General features: G+C 42.1%; 1 protein-coding gene across 1 annotated transcript in view; it reads left to right on the plus strand.

Moving 5' to 3' along the window:
• The first annotated feature begins 2840 nt into the window (after positions 1–2840).
• The window catches only part of KDM1B (lysine demethylase 1B), a 55947-nt gene continuing 46354 nt past the window's right edge, over positions 2841–12433 (plus strand). The window contains exons 1-5 of the mRNA XM_077770138.1: positions 2841–2936; positions 4423–4550; positions 5602–5691; positions 6235–6346; positions 12060–12179. Coding sequence (XP_077626264.1) covers positions 2850–2936; positions 4423–4550; positions 5602–5691; positions 6235–6346; positions 12060–12179 — 537 coding nt within the window. The 5' untranslated portion in view covers positions 2841–2849. The remainder of the gene's footprint in view (positions 2937–4422; positions 4551–5601; positions 5692–6234; positions 6347–12059; positions 12180–12433) is intronic.

A 12433-nucleotide genomic window follows, 5' to 3' on the forward strand; every position in this document is an offset into this window, starting at 1 on the left:
CCCCCTCCCGGCGCAGCCACCACGCGTGCAGACTCGAGCGGCATTGCCAGGTCGCTGGGGTAACTCCCCCGGGCGCGGGGACCCGGCGGGGGCGGCCGGGGTTTGGGGGAGCGGTTAGTCCCCAGCCCGGCAGCTGGCAGGTGAAAGAGGAAGGAAGCGAGGCAGGCCCAGCTGTAGAAAGTTAGGGTTCCGTGCTAGGGAATGTAGCCGGCTAGAGGCCCAGCCGTCCCCGGGGTGGGGCGCCGGAGTCCCCAAACCACTCCACTGGGGGAGCGCCGTCACTCCACAGGTATGCACACGACCCAGGGCTTCTGCCTTCTGTTTGGTTGCTTTNGGGAAGCAGGTTTCTTCAGAAGGTACAGGAAAAAGTGACCATGAATAATTAAATTGTCCTTCAGGCAGTGAAAAGAGTCACTAAAGCATTCAGGCAACTGCACACGTTCCATATTTCGGGAAATTTGATGAGCGTGGGTGCAGTAAGGTGCTAGGCCCATCGTATTTTAAAGTGGCCCTGAGGGAAGTTCTTGTTTCTGGTGCCTCTGAAGAAGTTTCTAGTGGTTTATCTTAGTTTTTAGAAATTATGCCGATGCCGTTGTAAATGTTTATTTCATCCAGAAGTCTTTTGGATTCATGTTTTTGTCAATTTTATGGTTTTTTAAAAATTATTCAATAGGCTACTTCAGAAAAGCCTTGGGAATTATTAAAGTAGAAATCTAGATACTGAAAATCCATGTATATATTTACCCCCCCAAAAAGCCCCTCGCTTTTTTTCTCCCTTCTGTCACCTTAAAAGAAAACCAAACCCATACCTTTAAATTTAGAAAGGAACATGCTTATGTAACTGAACATGAAACGAATTGATTATATTTAAAGTTAGATATGTTTATCCATTTGAATAGCCAGGTGAGAGCACTCTCAGCATACTAATTAGCATTTGTGATCAGTATTTCTGAGATTATATTTAAAGCACAAAAGCGGTGGCCCTTCCAACTTAAAACATTTTCCCTTCACCTTAAGCCCCAAGAATCCAGCAGCAGTGAAGACACAGAATGGACAGTGTCGGAAAAGGGCGAGCGTATATCACTGTTAATTATGTAATTAAGGTTGAAAACGTAGCAACACTTAAACATCTTCACTTATATTTTTCCTCGAAAACAGATTTAACGACGGCTTTTATAGCTAGCGTTTTCATTTCCTCTTAACCATTTCTTGAATTGTATAATTCTTCATTACAACTATGTGCCTATTTTCCAGGATACAGTTGGATTAAGATGTTTGTTGAAATTTCCAGAAACTATGCTTTCTTGGGAGAATGCTGGTATTTCTAGGTGATAGAGCGAAGTGTGGCATGCAACTAGGCTGATGATATTGATGTTCCTAAACCTGACATTAGACTCAGCTATTTTTGCTTTAATCCTCACATATACCATACGTTTACATATTCTATATGAATGTTTATGTGTGCCCTATTTGTGGCTCATTTTATGGATAATATAGGATGCACGTATTCTATAAAGAGATTTGTTAGATTGGACAGTCTTTTGAAAATAGAAATGTGATCCAGAGAGCCTTTGGGTAGAAGCATTATAGGCAGACAGTAGTTCTTTTAACACGATTGGTGCTTTATCCAGCAGTGTAACGAGTGGTGCAGAACCAAAAGTCAGCTTATTTAATGCTTAACTGTAATGCGTTTCACAATATGCATAGGGATTATGTATTCATAACTAACATAATGGTTTTAAGAAAGCGAAGACTGAGTCAGAGGAAAGTCATCTGTAACACTGATGTCAAGATTCCTGAGAGTTGGTGTAGATGGCAGACGAAGTTTTCACACATGATGGTAGTGATCAGTGGAAAATGCTCTTATGAATGTTAGTGTAACTCATGGGTACGAACAGAAGGATGAGAGGGCCCTCAAAGCTTTTCTCCAAGGTGTCGACTTTATATCTGTGGAATTTGTATCTTATGATAACACTTTTCCACTTTCAAATTTCTTACCCATAGGTATGTCCTGTTTATTTTTTATACTATTATTGTGTGTGTGTGTGTGTGTGTAGTAGATACGATGGATCAGGGAAGGAATTGTGTGATAATTGTAGAATATGTTATTGAGTACTTACTGTAAGCATTTTTCATTCCTTATTTAATTTAATTAAAAATAGTAATTTGATAGCTCTTTACCTTTCATGATGACTGTATTATTTTTCTCAGAGACTTTGGTTTGTAAGGCTTGTTTAACTGTGCTGTTATTAGACTAGTTTGAGCGCTCATACATTTTTCTAGTAGAAGATACCAGTGATCCAACCTAGATTCCTAAATGTAGTAGTGATTGGACAGTGTGCCTGACATTTTAGTAAAAGGGAACAAATTAGTTTTCTTCGTAAAGTCTAATAAGATCAAACTTCAGGAACTACTAAAAAGACAGTTGGGGGGGAGAGGAACATAACAGACAAAAATCAGGTGTTCTTACTGAATTTTACAAACAGTGTAATTGGTTTATTGGTCATTTGTGTGGTGTTTCTTATTTTTATACTTTGAAACATACATGTTAGTAATGGACAACATTTATTGAGTACAGTACTTACAATATGCCAGGTCTGGTGCTTTAATAGATTATCTTACTGTTCACACCACTGCTGTGGGTTACACGCTTGCTGTGCCCATTTTATATACGGGAACACTGAGGCTAAGTCTTAGATTAAGTAGGTTGAAAGCAGTGGCTTCACACCAGTGCAATCTAAGTGCAGAGCATACGCTCTTACCTATTAAACTACATAATAAATTTCCTCCAGAGTGTCAAAAGCATTACTATTTACTTAATTTTTTTTTTTGGAAGGTTTTCTGAAACTATGGCAACCCCTCGGAGGAGGACAAAGAAGAAAGCATCTTTTGATCATTCTCCAGATAGCCTGCCTTTGAGGAGCTCCGGTAGGCAGGTATTGCTCATCTGTTCACTCAGTGTACCTGTTTTGTTGTAAGTGATCTCCACATCCGACGCGGGGCTTGAAGTCACAAGCCCGAGATCAAGAGTCGCATGCTCCACTGAGAGAGCCCTCCCGGCACCCCCATGATATGCACCTGTTTTGAGCACATGAGATGGTGATGGTTTGGGCTGAAGTATTAGAGATGAAAATATGTCTTTTCAGTCTTCAAGGAACTCGCAGCCTGGTGGAGAAATTCCCCTCGGAACGACCCCAGCACAGTGTGATCAAGGGCTATCGCCCTTTCTGCACTCTGGTGTAGAAAAAGTACATCTGGCGGAGGGGACTGTAGAGACAAAGGCGTAGAGTGTGAATCAGCATGGGCTGGTCAGGGAATCACAGCTGTGCTTTGCTCCCAGGATATGAGCTGCGGCCAGATCATGCTTGGCGTGGCGTCGTTCACAGGAACTTGGACTTCAGCTTGTAGCTGGTTGGGTGCCGTTGGCAGGTTCCTTGCAGCCATCTCTTTTCTAGGGTTTTGTTTTCTTTCTTTTTTTTTTAAAGAAAAATATTGAATGATGTAATTTTTTTTGTAAAATTATTCAGTTTTGGGGAGCTGGCTCTGTTGTAAGAGCATGTGACTTTTTTTTTCCTTTATTTTTAACGTTTATTTATTATTGAGAGACAGAGCTTGAGCAGAGAGAGAGGAGGAGACACAGAATCCGAAGCAGCCTTCAGGCTCTGAGCTGTCAACACAGAGCCAGTCGCGGGGCTCAAACTCATAAACCATGAGATCATGACCCGAGCCGAAGTTGGTCAGATGCTTAGCCAACTGAGCCACCCAGGCGCCCTGCATGTGACTCTTGATCTGAGGTTGTGAGTTCGAGCCCCCTGTTGGGTGTGGAGATTATTTAAATACACAAACTTAAAAAAGGTAATACAATTCAATTTTTTTTTTATTGGCAGTGCCGAGAGTAATTGCTCTAATTAAAGAATTCTTTGAGTGTGGCTTTTATTTTGACTGGTACAGCTTTTCCTGAGAAAGGCTCACGTGTGTTTTGTTGATTTTCTTAAAATATTTATTTTGAGAGGGAAAGAAGGAAAGCAGGGGAGGGGCAGATAGAGGGAGAGAGAGAATCCCAAGTAGGCTCTGCTCAACGTGGGGCTTGATCTCAGGAACCTTGAGATCATGACCTAAGCCCAAATCAAGAGTCGGCCGCTTAACCGTCCGAGCCACCCAGGCGCCCCGGCTGGCGTGTGTTCTCGTTCTTTCCTCAGAGACCTGTCGTTCAGGCACTCCTGTGTATTTCTAGCACATCCGTGAGTCACTCGCACACTGCTGTCTCCGGAAAGTTGCTCTTTCGTCAGCCCCTCACCTGCTGCCCGGGTGTTGCTGATTCTCACCACATAGAAGTTATTTCAGTGATAAAAACCTTCCACCTGCTTCATTCCTCGCCCTTCTGGGGGGAAATTGTAACCTCACAGCTGGGTTCTTCCTCAGGCCAAGAAGAAAGCAACGGAGACCACAGATGAAGATGAGGACGGCAGTTCAGAGAAGAAATACAGGAGATGTGAAAAGTCGGGCTGCACAGTAGCGTGTCCCGTGTGCTTTGCAAGTGCTTCTGAAAGGTCTGTGTGGATGGCATGTGCCAGCCTCCCCTTCCTGCCCAGGAGAGCATTCTTGGTGGGGACATCATCTTCCAAGATTGTTTCCCTAAAGATAGAGCTAGATAGTGTAAGTCCTCTAAGAATAGAGACACTGCCTGTACAGTGTGTGCACCGCCCCGCCCCCGTACGCTTCCTCTCCCCCCCAGATGGAGCAGCTCTGTGCAGCGGCCAGTCAGTGTCCTCAGGTCCCATGCACCAGGGCTTTGTTGCTCCTGGGAGTTGAGGGTGGGGTGGGGGACACAGGAGAGCCGATCACGGGCTCCCCGCGGAGCCCCGCACATGGTTACTTTCTCTGTGCTTCCCGTCCCCCTCAGATAACCTCTCCTCTTCCAGTAGACATGCACAGGCCTCACTGACACCGTGAAGCCACCCATACTCTTGTCATTTTTTGGGGATGACCCAAGCCTGACCTTTTACTGCCAGAGAAATACCTTCAGATGAGGCTTCAGATTCCACGAAACCTGGAAAACAAATCCCCATTTTTATTTTCTAGTCACACAGAGATGCTGGTGTTAGCGTTCACCGCGGCATTGTATTTCATTCTTCGGCAACATGCTGGATGTTGGACAGGTTACATTTGCCAGATAGCCTGCCTGATGGTGGGGGTCCAGCTGGCTGGACTCGTTCACCACTCAGTACTGGGGCCCGAGGTTCTTGCTGGAGACTGCGCTGTCTCCTCCGCACACATGAAGTGTGCAGCAAGCACAGTGACACATTTTGTGTCCTGTCATCAAACCCGACCATTGCTCCAGGGTGGGGGGTGGGGGGTGGGGGGGGTCTTGATAAAACCTCTGAGTCCCAGGCCCTTCTGGGGTCTGAGTCCCTGTGTCCTCCTGTGTATTATTATGGATCAAACATCCTTTTACTTTCCCCTTTTCACCAGCTCTTGGTTGTCAGGATTCTAAGTGGAGATCATACAAAATGGGCTGTAAAATGTGCTTAATACATGTGTTTAAAAAGAGACCAGAAATGCTTACTCATCACCAAAGCTGCATGTCTTTGCTATTTTCAGATGTGCCAAAAATGGCTACACATCCCGATGGTATCACCTCTCCTGTGGGGAGCATTTCTGTAATGAATGCTTTGACCATTACTACAGAAGGTTTGTTTGCTGATTCTTGGAGGTTTCCCCTGGTGGAGGGCACGGTGGTGGGCGTGGCTGGGGGGAGCGGAAGGGTCAGGCAGTTGAGACGGAGCCCGTAGGCTTGCTGAGTTCCTCCCGTGTTCCAGCCATGCCAACTACAGCCGGGCCAGAACTTCGATGCAGTAGTTTGGTGTGTGCACACTCGGGTCAGAGAGTATCTGCTGTGAGATAGTCATTCTTTTTACTCTGCGAGTGGGCACTGCTTTGCTATTCTGTGACCAGGTACGCTGCCTGGGGACAGAGATTTGGGGGAGGATGCTGATGACTACGAGGTGCTGGACAGACAGGTGGTCAGCCCTTAATAGTTTTCCATACTAAACTGGAATGAACGCACCCTTCCCGATGGCCTGTTTGAAGGGCACCAACATAACTTTTAACCTTCCTAAGATGGTTACGTAATGGCTAATCAAATCCGTTACGTAAGACTTCCTAACCTGCTGCCTGTTTCTGAAAACCTGGTGAACTTCGGGCTTGATACATTGTTTTTATTCTTTTTTTCAGTCATAAGGATGGATATGACAAATATACTACCTGGAAAAAAATATGGACTAGCAACGGGAAAACCGAACCTAGCCCCAAAGCTTTCATGGCGGACCAGCAGCTCCCGTACTGGGTAAAAAATTACAATGCTTTATTGTCCTGGGAAATGTTTGTGGAACCAATGGCAAGAATGGATGAAAATACTGATTTTTTTAGGAAATCTTTCTATTATTACACTTATTCTACTCTCTATGTCAGTTAAAGCACATCACGTTTTTTTATTCTTGTAGAAGACTTGGATGACTCATGGTATAAAGAAGAAACTAAAACTACCATTAGCTGATTCATATCTATCAAAACTTTTTTTCTGTTCGTATTTTTATGTGTATGTTGAAGCACAATTTCATGCTTTTATATATAAATCCTAATTAGTACTTTGTGTATAATTTCGTATAGCTTTTAGTTTATTTAACTTTTTATTACTTTTCCACGTAGCCATGCTTGAAAATATATTTTAGTGATTGTATGTATTAGATAAGTATACCATCATTTAATAAATGATTAGCTAATTTTTAAAATATTATAGGTAACTCTGAGCTTCTCTTGTGCACTTAAAATTTATTAATTTTTTAAGTTTATTTATTTATTTTGAGAGAAAGGGGGGTGGTGGGGGGAGAGAGAATCCCAAGCAGGCTCTGTCAGGACATAGCCTGACGTGGGGCTCAAACCCAGGAACCATAAGATCATTACCTGAACTGAGATCAAAAGCTGGATGCTCAACTGACTCAGCCATCCAGGCGCCCCTGAAATTTTTTTTACTGATGCAAAATTCACATAACAAAATTAACTATTTTTAAATTTTTTAAAGTTTTAAGTAATCTCTATACTCAACATGTGGCTCGACTCACAACCCTGAGATTGAGTCGCACACTCTTCCACTGAGTCTTCCACATTTAAATTAATTATTTTAAAGTGCACAGTGTAGTGGCATCTAGTACGTTGACCGTGCTGTGCAGCCAGGTACTTATTGCCAAGCATCTTCATCATTCAGAGTCCCCTTCCCTCTCCACTTCCCTAGCTCCTGACAGCCCCTCATCTGCTTTCTGTCCTTAAGGATTACCTCTTGTGGAGGTTTTATATAAAGGAATCATGTAGCATGTGACCTTTCATGACTGGCTTCTTTCTCATAGCATAATGTTTTTGAGGTTTATCAGTGTTGCACTTCACTCCTTTTCACGGGTAATATTCCATAGTGTGGGTTGGTCAGATCCTGTTTATCTGTTCATCTGATGACGTTTGGGTATTTTTCACCTTTTCCTTATTGCAGGTAGTTGCTGCTGTGGACATTTGTGTGTGAATGCTTGAATGTCTGTTTTCAGTTCTGTTTGGTATATATATACCCTGGAATAAAATTGCTGGGTCTTATGATAATTCTATGTTTAACTCTTTGAGGGACTTCTAGACTCGTCTCCATAGCAGATGGTTGTACCGTCGTCATTCCCAGCACCAGTGTGTGAGGCTTCAAATCTCTCCACGGCCTCACCAACTCTGGTTTTCCATTACTTTGATTTTAGCTATCGTCGTGGGCGTGAGTGATAGATACCCCTCCCAGAGTGTCTCTCTGTGGTTTTGATTTGCATTTCTGTAACGACTAATGCATGTTTGTGTGTGCTTGTTGGTCATTTGTTTGTCATCTTTGGAGAAGTGTCTGTGTAAGTCTTTTGTCCATTTTGAAAAATTACTGGTTCCCTATGCTGTACATTTCACTTCTGTGACTTATAACTGGAAGTTGTAGCTCTTAGTTGCCTTCATCCGTTTCGCCCATCTTTCTACCCACCTCCTCTCTGGCGACCAGCAGTTCTCTGTATTTGAATCTCTTTTTTGTCCATTTATTTTTTAGGTTTCACATATAAGCAAAATCATACAGTATGTGTCTTTCACTGACTTAGTTCACTTAGCACGATGCTAAGTTCATCCATATTGTTACATGGCAAAGACTCACTGTTTTCTGTAGCTCAGTTATATTCCATTGTATATACATACCCCACATCATCATCTTTTTTATTTTGAAAGAGAGTGCGCAGGCATGTGTGAGTGCGGGAGAGGCAGAGAGAGAGAGAATCCCACGCAGGCTCCACACTGCCACTGCAAAGCCTGATGTGGGGCTTGGTCTCACGAACCATAAGATCATGACCTAAACAGAAATCAAGAGTCAGATGCTTAACCAACTGAGCCACCCAGGGACCACTATGCCACGTCTTTATCCATTTATCTTCTGATGGATACTTGGGTTGTTGTCATAATTTGGCTCTTGTAAACAAGGCTGCAGTAAATACAGGGGTGCATATATCTTTTCAAATTAATGTTTTCATTTTCTTTGAGGAAATACTTAGTAGTGGAATTAGTGGATCATATTGTGTTTCTATTTTTTGTTTTTTTTTTTTGAGGAAACTCCATATATTTTCCATAGTGGTTGCCTCAGTTTACATTCCTACCGACAGTGCACGAGTGTTCCCTTTCCTCCACATCCTCACCAACACTCATTATTTAAATTGGTTTTGATGTTTTTGTAATTTATTTTGAGAGAGAGAGAGTGGGGGGGTGGGAGAGAAAGGCCATGCCCACAGGGGAGTGGAAGAGGTAGAGAGAGAAAGGTGAGAGAGAGAATCCCAGGCAGGCCTACGCTGTCAGCATAGAACCCAATGTGGGACTCAAACTCAAGAACCATGAGATCGTGACCTGAGCCCAGGTCAAGAGCCAGATGCTTAATCAACTGAACCACCCAGGTGGTTATTTATTGACTTTTTAATACTAGCCATCCTTATAGGCTTAAGGTGATATCATTGTAGTTTTGATTTGTATTTCCCTGATGATGAATGATGTTGAGCATCTTTTCATGTGTCTTTGGGTCAACTGTATGTCTTCTTCAGAAAAATGTCTCCTCAGGTCCCATTTTCAGTCAGATTATTTGTGTTTTTGGCGTTGAGTTGTAAAGGTTCTTTATATATTTGGATATAGTTTGGATATTAACTCTTTATTGGCTAAATCATTTACACATGTCTTCTCTTAGTCACTGGATTGCCTTTGGGTTTTGTTGATGGTTTCTTCACTGTTCAAAGCTTTTTATTTGATGTAGTCCCAGTAGTTTATTTTTGCTTTTGTTTCCCTTGCCTGAGGAGACATAGCCATAAATATGTTGCTAAGGCCAATGTCCGTGAAATTACTGCCTGTGTTTTCTTTTATGGTTTCAAATCTCACATTTAGATCTTTAACCCATTTTGAGTTTATTTTTGTGTATGGTGAGAGACAGTGGTCTGGTTTCATTCTTTTGTATGTAGATGTCCAGTTTTCCCAGCACCATTTATTGAAGAGACTGTTTCCCCCATTGTAGAGAATTTTTCTCTATTGTAGATTAATTGATCACATAAACATGGGTTTATTTCAATCCTGTTTCATTGACTTGTGTGTCTGTTGTTGTGCGAGTACCATAGTGTTTTGATTACTATAGCTTTGTAGTATATCTTGAAGTCTGGAATTATGATTCCTCTAGTTTTGTTCTTTCTCAAGATTGCTTTGGATTCAAGGTCTTTTGGGGCTTCATACAAATTTTAGGATTATTCTAGTTCTGTGAAAAATGCTGTTAGTATTTTGGTAGGGATTCTGCTAAATCTGCAGATGGCTTTGGGTAGTATGGACATTTTCACAATATTCTTTCAGTCCGTGAGCATGGTATATCTTTCCATTTTGTCATCTTCAGTTTTTTTCATTAATATTTTAATTTTCAGAATACAGGTCTTTCACTTCCTTGATTAACTTCATTCCTAGGTATTTTTATTCTTTTTGGTAGAATTGTAAATGGGATTGTTAAAATTTTTCTTTCTGCTACTTCATTATTAGTGTATAGAAAGGCAACAGATTTCTGTATGTTAATCTTGTATTTAACTTTACTGAATTCGAATAGTTTTTTGGTGGAGTCCTTAGAGTTTTCTATATATGGTATCGTGTCATCTGCCAGTAGTAACTGACAGTTTTACTTCTCCCTTACCAATTTGGATGCCCTTTATTTCTTTTTTTAAATGCTTTTTTCTCTTTGAGAGAGCGAGCGAGCACGCATGGACGTGCACAAGTGGGGGAGGGGCAGAGAGAGAGAGGGAGACACAGAATCCGAAGCCGACCCCAGGCTCTGTGCTGTCAGTGCAGAACCCAGCAGGGGGCTTGACCTCTTGAATTGCAACATGATGACCTGAGCTGAAGATCATGCTTAACCGACTGAGCCACTCAGGCTCCCCAATGCCTTTTATTTCTTTATGCAGCAATCAGACACGAAAAAAATAAGAGGCATCTTTTGCCCATTTTTAAAATGGGTTGTTAATCTTTTGTTGTTGAGTTGTAAGAGTTCTTTATGTTTTGGATCCTAAATCCTCATGATACATCACTTGCAAATATTTTCTCCTGTAGGTTGCTTTTTCACTTCTTGATAGTGTCCTTTGATGCATAAAAATTTTTAGTTTTGAAGTTCAGTTTATCCATTTTTTCTTTTGTTGCTTGTGCTTCGGGTGTCATATCCAAGAATCCATTGCCAGCAATAGCCCTGCTAGGAATTTACCCAAGGGACACAGGAGTGCTGAGGCATAGAGGCACATGGACCCCAATGTTCACAGCAGCACTCTCCACAATAGCTAAAACATGGAAAGAGCCTAAGTGTCCATCCACTGATGAATGGATCAAGAAGATGTAGTTTGTCTATACGATGGAATACTACATGGCAGTGAGAAAGAAGGAAATCTGGCCATGTGTAGCAATATGGATGGACCTTGAGGGTGTTATGCTGAGTGAAATAAGTCAGGCAGAGAAGGACAGATATCATATGTTTGCACCTATAGGAGGATTAGGAGGAACTTAACGGAGGGCCATGGGGGAGAAGAAGGAGAAAAATAGTGGGGGAGGGGGAGGGAGGCAAACCATGAGAGACTCTTGAATGCTGAGAACAAACAGGGCTGATGGGGGTGGGGGAGAGGAAGGGGGGCGATGGGCATGGAGGAGGGCACTTGTGGGGATGAGCACTGGGTGTTATATAGAAACCAACTTGACAGTAAGCCAAATATATAAAAAAATCCATTGCCAAATCTGAGGTCATGAAAGATGGACTCCTGTGTTTTCTTCCAAGAGTTTTATCACTTTAACTCTTCATTTTTTAGGTATTTGATCCATTTTGAGTTAATTTTTGTATGTATGTGATGGAGACGTTTGACTTCATTCTGTCTGTATGGATATCTGCACACTGAAAAAATAAACCTTTTAATTTGGAATAATTTTAAGTTTATGGAAAAGTTGCAAGGATAGTAACAGGGAATTCCAGTGTATCTTTCATGCGGTTTCTCCTAATGTTATCACTCACCAACCATGATACAGAGCTCAGAAATTAACATTGGTGCAGTGCTAATACCTACATTACAGAATTTATTTGGATTTCATCGTTTTTTCCCCCACTAGTGTCCTTTTTTTTACCGTTACAGTTTCCAGTTCTGTTCAATGTCCATCCTTTTTGACTAGCTAAATTTAGCTCTGATTATTCCTTTGAGTTAGAGCTGGAAAGCCTTTATTACAGCAGTACCTAGGTCCCCTTTGCACTTTCTTCGTCCCTGAGCTAGTATTGAATCAGTATCTACCTGATGAGGTAAAAGTGGATTATATGGTTGCTGGTCATGCAAGGGGGAGGAAAAGTCCTTAGTGCGAACAGGTTGGTCAGATCGTGTGGAAGAGATGGCTGAGCGAGTGGTCGAGGATGGAAATGCTAGCACAAGATTAGCCAACTCACTGACCGTGGTGTGTTACCTTCCATCTAGGTTCAGTGTACAAAACCTGAATGTAGAAAATGGAGACAACTTACCAAGGAAATCCATCTTACTCCACAGATAGCAAGGACCTACCGGTGTGGTATGAAATTGAATTCTACTACTGTTAAGGTATGATCTCTGTTGTTTTTCCTTTTAAATTAATGGATGGGTTAAGTTAGGTGTAAGTAGTGATGGTGTATATTTTTCATTTATTGTATTTTTTCCTTCATCTTTTTTTGAAAGTCTATTTCTTTTTTTTTTTTTGAGAGAGAGAGAGGAGAGTGAGTGCGGGAGAAGCAGAGAGAGAGGGAGAGAGAGAGAATCCCAAGCAGGGCTCGGTCCCATGACCTGATCATGACCTGAGCCGAAGTCGGACCCTTAAC

Source organism: Crocuta crocuta, unplaced genomic scaffold (assembly GCF_008692635.1).
Source record: "Crocuta crocuta isolate KB4526 unplaced genomic scaffold, BGI_CrCroc_1.0 scaffold24, whole genome shotgun sequence".
NCBI lineage: Eukaryota > Metazoa > Chordata > Mammalia > Carnivora > Hyaenidae > Crocuta > Crocuta crocuta.